Source organism: Carassius auratus, chromosome 17 (genome assembly GCF_003368295.1).
Source record: "Carassius auratus strain Wakin chromosome 17, ASM336829v1, whole genome shotgun sequence".
In the NCBI taxonomy this organism is placed as follows: Eukaryota; Metazoa; Chordata; class Actinopteri; order Cypriniformes; family Cyprinidae; genus Carassius; species Carassius auratus.
Genome location: NC_039259.1, coordinates 2864327 through 2878512, shown reverse-complemented (window position 1 = coordinate 2878512; position 14186 = coordinate 2864327). Strand labels below are relative to the sequence as shown.

The 14186-nt window shown below is 38.3% G+C and overlaps 2 protein-coding genes across 3 annotated transcripts in view; both read right to left on the bottom strand.

The window, feature by feature from the left end:
• Nucleotides 1-75: 75 nt before the first annotated feature.
• On the bottom strand, nt 76-6613 carry tmem30aa (transmembrane protein 30Aa). The gene is made up of 7 exons (XM_026285306.1): nt 6138-6613; nt 5133-5252; nt 3135-3242; nt 2786-2873; nt 2538-2684; nt 2078-2290; nt 76-929 (listed from the first exon to the last, which is right to left on the bottom strand). Exons 1-7 carry the CDS (start codon nt 6384-6386, stop codon nt 736-738), a joined length of 1119 nt encoding a protein of 372 aa, XP_026141091.1. The 5' UTR covers nt 6387-6613; the 3' UTR covers nt 76-735.
• A 793-nt stretch (nt 6614-7406) lies between these two features.
• The window catches only part of filip1a (filamin A interacting protein 1a), a 28445-nt gene continuing 21665 nt past the window's right edge, over nt 7407-14186 (bottom strand). Inside the window, exons 2-6 of one of the 2 annotated variants that reach the window (XM_026285302.1) lie at nt 13005-13275; nt 12713-12889; nt 12324-12502; nt 8706-11379; nt 7407-8408 (exon numbers count right to left, since the gene is read on the bottom strand). In XM_026285302.1, the coding sequence (XP_026141087.1) occupies nt 8229-8408; nt 8706-11379; nt 12324-12502; nt 12713-12889; nt 13005-13271 (3477 nt within the window). In that variant the 5' untranslated portion in view covers nt 13272-13275 and the 3' untranslated portion in view covers nt 7407-8228. Of the gene's footprint in view, nt 8409-8705; nt 11380-12323; nt 12503-12712; nt 12890-13004; nt 13279-14186 lie in introns of both variants that reach the window. The other variant, XM_026285301.1, reaches the window with a different exon arrangement.

Sequence of the window (14186 nt, the reverse complement as noted above, 5' to 3'; positions counted from 1 at the left end):
AATCAACAACAGTAGTAGTTACAGATGTTTAAAATATATTTAAGTGGAGAAATAAAGCACCACAGCACAACTCAGCACTCATGCATTTGATGTTTATTATCACACAACTCATGAGCAAATGAAACGACTTCGGGCTCAACCACAGACACGAGATGATAAACGATCCTTAGCTGTTGCAAAACACACACATATACCTTTTTAAATACACTGCACAGAGCAAGCTTTTATAAGAAGAAACTAAAAACACACTTGCCTTAAGCATATCTAGACACTCACAGCTCAGCATTTTAAATAAAGTAACATAATCCGTCAAAATATCAGAAATATTGCATTCTTATTACATGTACCATACCATTAGCAACACGGATGAATTTCACCAAGCCTGTCCAAAACACCTCAAAATCAAACGAGAATTTCTATTTTGCACAATGTGTATATTTAACGTCAATACAAAGTGCTTCATAGCCTGTATTATTATTAAATATGATCTAGACACGTCTTTGTAGTGGGAAGCATTTAAATACAGTCTGTATGACTACACATCACCCAGATCCTCTAAAACACTTCATGTAGAAAGACCATAAAATATAAAGCTTTGGTGTGGATGAAGTAAAAGCTTAAAACACTGCCAGTGCACACACAATAGGTTTCCTCTGAGCAGCTGTGTGTGTACAGCAGCGTGAGACAAGACGACTGGACTCTCACGTCACTGTACACACCGCAGTCTGCCGCTAGTTAGTTAGGGATGTCAGCGTTGTTGTTGCGGTTGCCGTATTTATGGTGGATGATCAGAAGCACCACCCCCAGGAAGAAACAGACGGAGCCCACGGTGATGTAGGCGATGCCCAGGAAAGGGTTCTTCCCTCCCATCCAGGAGATCGTGCTGAGGATCATGCGCTTGCGGCCGTCAAAGCTGCGCACGGGGTAATCTGGGTTCACAGCATTAAAGAATCAACATGCATTTGACCTCAAACACACTTCGACGGTGGGTTACACTTAAAGGGACAGCTCAGCCCAGAATGAAAACTCTGTCATCATGTTGTTCTAAACCGGCATGAGTTTCTTTCCTCTGTCAAACACAAATTTACCATACTGTTGAAGTAAATGGGGGCCGGCAACTGTTTGGTGAACCACATTCTTCAAAATAGCTTCTTCTGTGTTAAACAGAAGAAAGAAGCTCAGAACGGTGTTCAACATCTTGTAGCTTCAGGAAATGATGACAACATTTTGATTTAGGGGTGAACTGTCCCTTTAAGATAAGACATATATATATATATATATATATATATATATATATATATATATATATATATATATATATATATATATATATATATTCATACATACCACTCCAGTTAATTGTTTATATTAAGAGTTTCAAATTCTGAAGTTGTTTAAATATTATCCAATGAAATATTCACTTATTTGCACACATTTCTACAAAGCCAGGGGTTTAAAGAAGGGATTTTGGATTTCTCTTTGTATCAGTCTATAAATCGAAATTACAATCAACCGCTAATAAAAGGGCTGAGATGCTGTATGAAATCAGGTGAGTGATATATGAACAAGCCCTCTGTAAAACTCTTAACAATAAGTTTGGTGTAATGATTTTAGTGCTGTCTTTATATGTGTTGTAACCTACAGACACAGTTAGATAATGTGCAATAAAATGTGTATTTTGGATGTTTTTTTTTAACTAGTCTGAAAGAAGACATTATGGAAAGCCAAAATTCCAGTGCATGAAAATAAAAAATGAAATGCATGTGCTAATTTTGCTAGATATCCTATATGCTAGATCTTGTTTTCACCTGCTACACTGAAATAAAGATTAATGTAGGCTTAACTTTGAAACAGGTTTTTTAGTAAATTTCACAATAATTTAAAGAAACTGCAAGCAACACTTTTAATTAAACGTGACTTTTTTTATAAGTTGAAAAACTCAAATAGTTGTTTTTGTGTGTGTGTGTGTGTGTACAGCACACTCACCTGATGATTTCATAATTTGACAGAAAAACACGTTTTAAAGAGTGCATCCATCTGACTCTTACTCATTACTCTGTCTGGTTGTGAAGGATACTGTAGGTCACGTCCAGGCTGTAGTTTCCGGGCGGTAATGTGGGGGTCATGTTGTCCTTCTTCTTCTGGATGATGCGGTAGAGTTTCCTGAAGGTGGGGAGGGCAGCGGTCCTCATCCACACGATGAAATCCTCATTGATGAAACCGTTGTTGTCAGGATCAGACGGGTCCAGCTCGTAAACCGCTTTGTGCCAGTTTACAGGTTTACTTGTATCTGTGATGACCAATAACGCTGGTTAGAGTCGTGGAGGAGCATCATATTTGACACACCAGGCTTTAATGGCTCACAATACAATATGATACAGTAGGAATTAACACCTCACTTTTACTCAGAGTACTCCAAACATGCAATGACCAATCAGTAAGATGTAATTCTGATGCTTGTAATGTAAATCAATGAGCTCTTTATAAAGTACAGCAGATACTTAGTAGATAAAATGATCTCAATAAGCTTCATGCACCTTGGAACACAACGGAGAGGTTGTTGTTGATTCCTCCTGGGTTTCTGAACTTCACATGCTTGTCAGTCCACCAAGCAATGCCCGTCTTCACCAGATTAATAGCTATTCTGCTTCCGTTTGGATGGTTATAAAACAGCTCCAAAGTATCTACAAACATGAAACAGATTTCAGAAGTGAAGATATTTCCACCCTAGATGACTGGAGTGTATAATGCATGATTCGGGACACTGTGAAAGTGTTTGTCTTACCATTGAAGAGACTGTTAGCAATGGCCCCGCAGGGAGCGATGGGCTTCTTATCACTCGTTCGATAGGGTTCACACTCTTTACTCGGGTTCTGCACAACAAAGACTTGAACACTTGAAAACGATATGACTTTCTGAGCTTTCATTCCATCATGACAGAATTTCTCACAAATTATTAGCTATACGCTCGTCATGGCTGAAAAATGCCTTTTCAATGAAAACTAAACAGTACATAAAAACATTGGACACTGGAAATGTATAAAGTTCAGTAAAACCAGATATTTATACGCAACAAAATGCCAGGAAATTGTACTCATGTTTTTTTTTTAATTAAAGATCCTCAAAGCACTCACCAGTAAAGAGCTCTTATCTCCATTCAGCTGACTGTCATCTCTTGATTTGACGTAACGTCTGTGGTTTTGATAGAAGTTGGAGAGTCCATAGTACATAAAAACATTACTCTACAAAATAAAAAAAGATGTACACTCATAAAAAAATATATATCATCAGGTGACAAGGCACAAAATCTTTTGTCGTGGGGCTATTTCTGTTATTTTCTGTATAGATGCACATTCACAGGCAGTTTATTTATAATTAATCTGAATCCTCTATGAGCGGGAAACACTTCTATTTAAACCTGTTCAAAGCATAATCAATAAAATCTCCTCTAAAATGCTAATGCATAATGCACGAGATGAGAGCTAATGCAACTTTAGACGATATATCTGACCGATAAACAGTCCTAATGGACCTGCAGATAAATATATCCAGCTATAAAGAGCCGCCAATGTTTCAACAGTGTAGACAAGAAAAGCGTCCAAGGTGATTGATTACCTCCGGCCATATCACAAGAGAAAAGAGGAAAGATAGGAATTAAACATAACACTGAAGCACATATTAATTTACAGTAAAAAAAAGAAATATATGCATTTAAATATAAATTTGAATAAAAAAATAACAATAAAATAAGCAATATAAAATCTAAAATTAATATTTTAATTAATTATTTCTTTTTTAATTTAATATATTTTACTATTAAATGTTTGGGTATAATGCTACATTTACTTTTGTTTAATGGCCCTCAATCAAGTCTGATTTTTGTCCATTCATATTCAGAAGTTACTACTATAGATCCGTCAACAGCCTGCCATGAGCTGGAATTTTTTTGGAAAGATGCATTTTTAATGTTATTATGGCTGATCAATCAATACCAGAGCAAGTAACAGTACAATCCAATGCACACAGCATTTGAGCTTAGTATGACTTTTTTTTAAAGAAATCAATCCTTGTATTCAGCAGAGATGCACTTAATTGATCAAAAGTGATAGTAAAGACATTTATAATTTTTGATCAAATAAATGCATGCTTGGTGAGTATAAGGGACTGTCCAAAACAAACAAAAACTTACCACCTCTGAACTTGAACATAAAGGGAAGTTTAACTGAATAGTGACCAAAACCAATGCATATAAAACAGGAACCTGATCTGAACTGTAGAGTCCAGTGGAGGAAGTGTAACGGTTTGAAGCTGCTTTGGTATTCTTGAAACAGGATGGCCTGCCATCACTTACAACATAAACAATTAGAAAACTCACTCTTGATCTTATAGTTACTCGTCTAATTGTGTTCTTAGCTCTGTGATCTGAGCTTCAAGTAACCAGGTGAATGCAGAGATAAGTGTTTAAAGGGATAGTTCACCCAAAAATGGAAAACGTCAGTAAATACTCACCCTAATTTCATTCCAAACACATAAGACCTTTGTTCACCTTCAGAACACAAATTAAGATGTTTCTGATGCATTTCGAGAGCTTCCTGACCCTCCAATAGACATCAACACAACTGAAATGTTCCCAGGTCTGTAAACACAGCAAGGACATCAGTAAAACAGTCCATGTGACATCAGGAGTTCAACCGCAATTATACGACGCTACGAGAATAAGAAAACAAGAATAACAACTTCATTCAACAATTCTTCTCCTCCAAATCAAGCATTCCTCCTACTTTACAGAAACTACCTCGATGCATGCGTTGTTTACGTGCAGAGGTGCTGAATGAATGAAAGTGTTATTCTTGTTTCCTATGCACACAAAAAGTATTTCCGTAGCTTTGTAAAATTGAAGTTAAGCTACTGATGTGACATGAACTGTTGTTTCTGGGTCTGGGAACATTTCAGTTGCATTGCTGTTTCATCAAAGATATCTTAATTCGCATCTGAAGATGAACAAAGGTCTTACAGGTTTGGAACGACATGAGGGTGAGTAATTCCTGACAGAACTTTCATTATTAGCTGAACTATCCCTCTGAGGTTTTCTAGTGTGTGGATGGCTGTACATGAGGAGGAGGGTGGTGTACCTCGAAAGGCTGGTCGAGTGTGAAGGGCACAGAGCAGGTGCACCCACTCGTGCTGTTCCAGCTGTAGTTCTGCGCACAGTTGAAACACGGACTGGACATGTCCACACCAGTGTAGTCCACCTACAACAGACACGACACCAGTTACGCTACTAAAACATCACCACATCAGCCATGCGTGACACCAGTGATGCGAAGGTTACTTTGGAAGTCTAATAGGTTACAGGTTACCCTAATTAAAATTTAACAAGTAGTGTAACAATTTCAATTACTTCAATAAGGTAATGTTAACTGATTACAGCTGATTGCTTTTTGATAACTCCTCTATATTTCGAATGCTTTCCACTATTAATCATTTTCAAACATGTAAAGCAGGCGGGTTTACTTTACAGTAACACTCAACACTTCATCCTTCCTCACCTCAATCAAGATTATAATCATTTAATTTCAAAACACAGCCACTACACAAAATCAAAACTTCATTTGGGATCGTTCTGAGGTTAAATACAGGTTTAAAATCATAACATGAAATGGTTTAATAGCTATGATAGTGTTTTTGAAATCAAATCTTTACATAGATATGACAGGGAACACTGGAATCGAATAATGCAATGGGGAAAAAACAGTTAATCTTAAAAAATAAAGCATATGCGTTATCACAAATAGGAAATAAAACAGTTATCAAATCAGCATGTGTCCTATTCTGTGTCCTGAAACATTGATGTCTCATATTTGATGGCAATCACTTCAATTTATGAAATAAATCAATGAATTCAGTCTATGCGTGAAAGAAGAAACAAATCGGACTCAACCCTCTTTGTAATCGTTAACATTTATAAGTAACTGTAATTTAGTTACCGTACATATTTTTTGTCGGCAACTGTAACTGATTATAATTACATTCATTTTGTAATTAACTTGTGTCATTGTGTTAAATGTAACTAGTTGCTCCCCAACACTGATGACCTTAATAACGTAACGAGACGTTGCTATGGCGACGGTGCGCACCTCGAACTCTTTGATGTTGTTGGAGGTGACGAGGAGTCCGATGCCGATGGGGATGAAGATGAGCCCGATCATGAAGAAGGCGGGCAGGACGGTGCCCGCGGTCAGGATGGGTTGCCAGGCGGGCAGACGCTGCTGTTTAAAGGCCGTGTTGTCGGGCTTCTTGCTCTTAACGGCGCCGGGGCCCCCGGAGCTCACCGATCCCGGGTGATGACCGTCCTCATCCTTCGCGTTATAGCTGGACGCCATCATCGAGCCGCGCGGACAGCGAGCACTTCACGACAGCTTCAGGTATCGACAGTGTTGTGTTATGTAGATGCTATCGCTTGTGCTTATCGCGACACGAAAGCGCCATTAACAGCAGAAGGATTATTTCCGTAGATCTGTTGGCGTTGGACAAGACGGTAAACAAGGAAGTACAGCAGCCAGTCGACTGGAGGCGACGTCGTGACGTCAGCAATCACACCCCTCCCCCGACGTGACGTTTCTGCAACGTAAAAAAAAACGTACTCATTACGGAAATGCAGAAACCTAATAACGTTAGCCTCATAGACAGTAAAATGTCTTGTCCAGATACAACGTTTTAAATCAGCATTAATAGTGCTGGGTATTAAATGTTTATGTGTTATCTTGATTAGCCTACATCCAAAATGTAAGAAATAGTTTAGCTGCTTGTGAATCTATTATATTATATTTTACAGTAGCCTAGTCATAATCCGACTACAGTGACTTTTTTTTAAATTACATGATTACATATTTATTCACACAGTTGCAAAAAAATCATGCATAATTTATTGATTCTCCCTAAGGGTTTCGTTTACTTGTTTGTTTTTTTCATCTTTTAAATTCTTCTGAATAGCCTAAATTCTAAAATAGATTTCTGCCAAAAAAAAATGAGAGAGCACGCAGCATTTGACTACTGGATTTACACAAATCATTTAAGTTTTAAGAGTTTTCTCAATGTTGCATCTTTTATTATGATGTCTTTGGAAGGCTGGGATCTAATTTTTATGGTAATATTATATCAAGAAATATCCACACAAATATTGTGTGTAATTCAGTACCATTACCATCTGATACCATACCATTTTACTATTGTAGTACTTTAAATGGAGCCTCTGCTTGCTTGTGTGCTGCTACGTAATATATTTTCGTAAATGGGAATTTCTTTAAAGTCATACATAAGATAAGTCATACACTTTTGTAGCCTTAGGCATGATAAGGCTTAAGGGAATGATGGTGACAGTGAAAAGAAAGACATGTTGACCCATCTGAAAGTAAAACATTTTTAGTTACAAACAGGTAATAAAAATCCATTACAGATCATACTCATTGGTGGGACTCTTATCAATGCATTTCAGTTCACAACAACGGTCAAAAGTTACACACAGAAGAGGCTTGGTCTGATATGTACATTCCAGAAAATGCTTAAATTTTACACCATTAAACATCATGAACAACACTATTAAAATTCATAATTTATTCTTGTTCTTGTAACCAAATAAGTCTATAAACCCTGAAGAAATGGGTACTCATCTGGTGGGTACTCAGTTTTGAACACTGAATGGCAGACTGTGTTTTAGTTCTGGGGTTAATTTAACATATTGTCACATTTTTACCTCAAGCTTTTACATGTCTTGAAAAAGACAGTTGCTAACAAGTGTCTAAATTTGACTTAGGTGGGTTATTGGGGCATCAGATATTAAACATCCCCACACCTCTATAATCTACTCACTAGTCGCCTTCATATACTCATTGTGTTTATATTTGTGCTTTTGCAAACTATTCTACCTCAAACTTTCAGGGGGAAAAAGTTTTTTAAAAGAGTTGTTGGAAGTTAAATCAGAGTGATGCTAACTTTCGGGGTATCCTAAAAATTCATTTTTACTGTAGCATTTTTGCTACCGTAAAAGCAATGTTGCCAAATCCCAACTCTCGTTCCCTAGTTCTTTCCCAAGAAAAATCTGTTTTCCCTTGCATCTCTTCAACACAACTGCAGAAAGTGTCAATCATTTACACAAGACATCGTAAATGTAGGCTTGTATATTATTTGTTCAGTGCCCTCAGCCCTTCCCTCCACCCGGTAGGGCTCCATTAATGACAGCTGGGTTTTTTCAGGTCAATGTGCATGGCTTGGTTCTCTGGATTTGTTTCCATTTTAACTCCTGTGGTGATTCCCAAAGCTCCAAGCACGGCTTTTCCGGTTTTCATCCCCCGAGACATTGGAATACGACTGAACCCTGATCGTGCTGATGGGACATCAGTGATGGGCTGCTGTTGAGTAACAGAGCATGGATGTAAATAGTGGTCTTTCCTAATGTATTGATCAGTAGTCTCAAACTCAATTCTTGGAGGGACACAGCTCTGCAGAGTTTAGCTCCAACCAGCTCAAAATCACACCTGCTTGGAAGTTTCTAGTAATCCTGAAGACGTTGATTATCTGGATTCCGGTGTGTTTGATTAGGGTTGGAGCTAAACTGTGCAAAGCTGCAGCCCTGCAAGAATTGAGTTTGAGACCAATGGTATAGATTAATCATATTCCTGCATGCATGGATTAAATGAGACACTTACCACTGAGAGAGTAGGTCTGGCTGGTGCTTTAGTGACCTGTGTGATGCTGCTCATCGCTTTGCTAGGTGTTGATTTGCTGGCAGTCACACTGTGTGGTGAGCGTAGCACAGTTCCAGTAGAAACATCATTACACTCAGATGATAGGGGAATAGATTTGGCCAGGACGACTGAGCCATGATCAGTGGTCTTCTTGAACTGCGATCCTAAGTGAATGTGAATTTTACTGTCTTCTGTGGTAAACTTCTTGATAGGTGTGGGGACCATTCGCTTTTCAGGAGTATCCTTAAATACAGCTCTACCTGTTATCATGTCCACAGACTCTTGGGAGCTGCTGATGGATGCAGTGGATACAGGAGATAACGATTTGTCCATAGAGGGAGACCCTGTGATCTCTGCACTCTTTACTCTCGAGACTGAGGCAAAGGTCATTGGTAATCTAACTCTTTCTGGATTTTTTGGCTCTTTAGTTCCTTCATTTGTAGGAAGGATAGTCGTCCGGGAGCTCTGAGTTTCTTGTGAGAGTTTGGCAGAAGCTTGTTTGGTCGAGTCCTCAGAAAGGCCAATGCAATTCTGTAAGGTTGCCTCGTTGTTCTGAATATCTGGGATCACCTGAGCGTTCAATGAATGGTCATACTTTTGGGACATGCTGACCTCCCCACTGGTATCCAAAGATACTTCAGAAGCGCTGCTGTCTTTCTTCCTCATCCAAGGAATCCAGGACTTCTTCGTTGTATAGTCACCGACTGTTGGAGGGTAAAGTTCACGGACTGTTAGTCTCTGCGCTGGCTTCTTTAAGCTCCTCTGTTGCAGGCTACTCATGATCCGGTTCTCCTCTTGGACGGACTTCTTGATAAATGCGGCAGGTGTGTCACTGTCAGTTGTCCTATTTTCAACTGAATCGGTTTGTACTCCGGTTGACGTCACTGGGACATCCATCATCCGGCTTCCTTTGGCGCTGGGCCGTAAAGTGCGGCTGTAGCGCTTGGTGACCTCAAGTTCTTTGGTAAGGTTTAGAACTTCAGTGCTTATGCTCTTTTTCTTGTCTTCTTCCTCTAGAAACCTCTGGTGCAGAACTGAATAATCCACCTGTAGCTGGGATAGCTCGTCTTCTTTGTTCATGAGCTCGTGAATCTTCTCCTTCAGGGCTTGCACATCTGCTTGAAGGTCTCTGGTTTTGGCCTCCTCCATCATAAACCGATATCTCAGTTCAGCCTCTTGACAGGCCAGCTCACCCTGCTCTATTACCTCAACTGACTCAGTTTGACTTATTTCTTGCACATGCTGTGAGAGACAACGTGCCTTTTCTTTCTCAGTTCCTAACAAATCATACTCTGGTTCGATCAGTTCTCGCTCAATGGCTTCCAGCTGTTGAAGACGGTTCCTAAGTCTTTCAGTCTCCAAAGTCAGCTCATTAACTTTATTCTCATCTTTTCCATGTGCATTTGAGACACTCTGCAGGTCCATCACCTTTTGAAAAGACTCCCTTTCCTCTTCGTTCATGGTACTTTGCATCATTATGCCATTCTTGGAGTTCAGATCTTTGCATTGTTCTTCTGCTTTAGTAAGCTTTCGCTTTATTTCATCTCTCTCTTTTACATGAGCAGCTACTGTCAACTCCATCTCTGACTTTAGTTTCAGACGCTTCTTGCTCTCCTCTATTAACCTCTCAGTAACCTCCATGACTTTCTCCTGCTCTGCCTTATAGAGTTGATTCAGTTCATCTCTCTTCTTTTCCTCAGACCTAATCCTGTCTACCATGTTCTTGTGCTCATTAACCATTATTACAGTAACTGATTTGAGTTTTAAAAGATCCTCTTTTAAATCTAATTCATCCTTTTCCAGTTTCAGCTCGGATGATTCAAGCTCCTTCATACGGATTTTAACGCTCACAAGTTTGTCTGTTAGGTCTTTAGTCAAGCTTTTCTCCTTTTCCAAAGCTGCGTTCAACTGGGCACATTCTGTCCTGCCCATGTTGAAGGTCATCTCTAGTGTCTCTAACAGTGTCATTCTCTGTTGCAGTTTTTCCACCTCTAGCCTCAGGTCTTTATTGCGAGTCTCTTCAACAAGAAGCATCTTCTTCAACTCACTGCATTTGTTCTCAGTTTTGGTGATCTCTTCATCTTTACCCTCCATTTCCAGAATTCTAGTGCGCAAAGTCTCAAGTTCTGCCATCAAATTTGAGTTGCCACATTCGCCCTTTCGGATCTTGTCTTTTAAAGCCTGGAGCTCCTCTGCTGATTTCTGAAGAGCTTCGTTGGTTTCTTCAAGCTCCTTGATTTTGTGTAACAACAATTCAATCTGTTTCTGGGAAAGCTGCTGATGTTGAGATTCTTGGCTGGACAGTTTTGCAGACATCTCCTCTTGCTCTTTTGCAAACTTAGACGTTCTTAGCTCCAGCTCAACCTCAAGATCAAGGATTTTCTGATTGTCTTCCTTTGATTTTCTCTCTGCCTCATGTAGTTTCTTCTCCTTTTCCTCAAGTTTTTGAAGAAGATCTTGTATTTTGTGGCTCTGTTTGTCGATTTTCTCCAAATGAAGTTCTCGCTCATCCACCATCATGAGTGCAAATGACTTCAGCTTAACCAGCTCTCCAGATGTTCTCTGCATACGCTTAGAAAATTCTTTTTCCTTCCTTATTTGGTATGCTTTTTCTTGTTTCAGCAACCGCTTTAACCTAGTGGAAAATAAATAAGTATAACTGGAAAATAAGTAAGTATAACTGACTTAATGTATTGACTTAGTTGTGCTTATCTTATGCTTATCAATAAGAAATAATTAAACAAGTAATTACAAAATAAAATTATTAATAGTCAAAATAATTAAATTGATCTTTCATTGATACATACGGAGCCCCGCACATGACATGCAAGAAAAAATAAATAAATTTTGTCCACAATTTACTCATTCGTCCCTTCAATGTACTAAAACGTGCACATGATTACTAATTATTTCGCTCGATTTGCTAAATCGTGCGCACAGTTTACTAATTTGTTCTCTCGATTTATAGATTTATTATCTATAAATGTATAAATATTTATTGATTTACTTGATTTATATATATTTATAACTTAGCAAATCGAGGTAAAGAAATAGTAAGTTGTTCGCACAATTCAGCGTACTAATTTCTCCCTGCATGCTATGTGCAGGCTCCGTATTTACACATAATCATATAACTTAAAAATTTAATGTTTAACAATGTTGAATTTTAATATAAAATTCAGAATTACAACAGCATGAATTAATAAGGCCAAACCTGGGACCACTGATACCTGGCAACATTTTTCGTGCACTTTAATGATTTATATAAAGAAACAATTATATAATGTAACCCTTGTATTTATTTGTTTATTTTCTCTCTTTCTTGTCTTGACTGTCAAATTATTGGCAATATGTCTGTTATTCCTTCTTCCTTTACCATTTTTTGAAATGATGTTATTTTGTTTAAATTTGAAATAAATCGAAAAGTTGATCACAAAAATAAATAAATAAAGGAAATGTAATAAATTAAGTTCCTAACATAAGTCATTCCTCCTTTCGTTGACAGCAAGCCACGTTTGTTTGCCATTGACTGAATGGGCAGGCAAACTCGTGAAATGTACCATTTCTCTCCTCTCTCACCTCTCTCGTTCCTGCTCCAGGAGGTTGGTGAAGTCATCGCTCTTGTTCATATAATCCACGTGTTTGCGTTTCTCAGTCTCCAGCTCATAGACAGTGCGCCGATGGCTTTTCTCAGCCAGTAAGAGCTGTTCCAGCATACGCCGGTATGAGTCCTTGTGTTTATCCCGCAATCTGTCCAGCTGAGACATACAGACAGTAAAACATACAATTATAAAACTAACTAACAGAGGGAATGCTTGCATTTTTTAAGACTAATTTAAAGAAATAGTTCATCCAAAAAATGAATATTCTGTCATCCTTTAAGCTATACTCACCCTTGTTCCAAACCATGACAGAATTTTCTTTATTGGGTGAACTAGTCACTGATAATCGTTTCTCTGTGCGTGTACCTCTGCCATTGGCTTATCATACACATTTTCGTGTTGTGCATGGTTGTTGCTGAGCGTCCCGTCTCTCTGCAGGGCCTGCAGGGCTCGGGGCGGCCCCGATAAGCCATAACGGGACTCCAGCTCCTCTGGTCGACTCAGCAGCGCAGACCTCAGTAGATGGATCACATCTTCTCGTGCCTGGGTGACAAGTAAAAATCATTGTACCTCAGTCTGTAAGGACCAAAGACAGGTTGCAGAGATGAACAAAGACAGGTTGTGATGACAGATGATAATTCATGAATAAATAGATTACCTGGATCTCTCCTTCCATGATCCCAAGCAGTTTCAGTAGGTTGTCTTTGGACAGATCTCCAAACCCAAACATTTGGTCATCCTTCTGTGCTGACTTATCTTCCTCATTAGGCCCGGTCTTCTCTTCATCATCCTCGTGTTTAACCTTGATAGTCTTTTCTGTCTCCAGCATTTTCCCCTCCTCTTCTTCTTTGGTATCATGTGAAGTTTGCGTGACAACCAGAACTTCATTAACCATACTGTCCACTGTGTTATCTTTGGACCTCATTTTCCTACTGAGGAAAGAAGCCGATTTTAAAGGGCACATTGAATGCAAAATTCACTTTTACAATGATGTAGTTATAGATTAAGAGTTGCTTTTGATGTAGGCCTACAGATAACTTGCTGCTGTGTTTAATAATTTATGTTATTATAATAACGTGCACCCGCTGGTTTATTTAGCTACATTTCAGTACACTACAGTACACAGGCCACCCATTACTGTAAGAGTTTGTATATTAAAGTGCAAATAAACACCTGACCACACTCATGGGTTTGATACGGTTACAACAGACCAGGCAGGCATTGGTATGATGTAAGCAACAGAGCTAGAACTAATAAAACTGATAATGGGTATCAAACATTGACAATAATAATCAGTCGTATTGGAGGCACCAAGGGCCCCAAAATAAAATTCTGCTTAGGTCCATTCAGAAGACAACATGATCAATATAAACATTCAATTTACATGTATGTTATTGCACAGCACTAGCCAAATGTACATTTTATGGTCAGAATTGTTGATTTTTCCTTTTATGCCCAAAATCATTCAGAAATTAAGCAAATACCATGTTCCATGAAGATATTTAGAAAATGTTGTACTGAAAATATATAAAAACTTAACTTTTGATTAGTAATATGGATCGCAAAGGACTTAAATTGCAGAACTTTAAAGGTTATTTTTTCAATATTTAGATTTGTTTGCTCCCTCAGATTACAGATTTTAAAATAGATGTAGTGAACGCTCTCTGTGATTGATTGATTTTGTCTTGTAGCGTTCTCGTGTGATCAGATGAGCAAAACATTCGTAAATTTCAATGTATACTGTATTCATTATATTTTGTTAAATAAACAAAATTACTGGTATATAAAACAAACCTTAGAATATATCTATATATATTTTTTTTTTGAGAATCGGTACTTC

What these genes read in the sequence shown, in the direction of transcription:
- tmem30aa (XM_026285306.1), bottom strand. Translation starts at nt 6,386, where the DNA reads ATGATGGCGTCCAGCTATAACGCGAAGGATGAGGACGGTCATCACCCG. An exon ending in ACAACATCAAAGAGTTCGAG is followed by an intron (nt 5,253 to 6,137) that starts GTGCGCACCGTC and finishes TGTCTGTTGTAG; the next exon opens with GTGGACTACACTGGTGTGGA. An exon ending in CCTCTCCGTTGTGTTCCAAG is followed by an intron (nt 2,291 to 2,537) that starts GTGCATGAAGCT and finishes TGGTCATCACAG; the next exon opens with ATACAAGTAAACCTGTAAAC.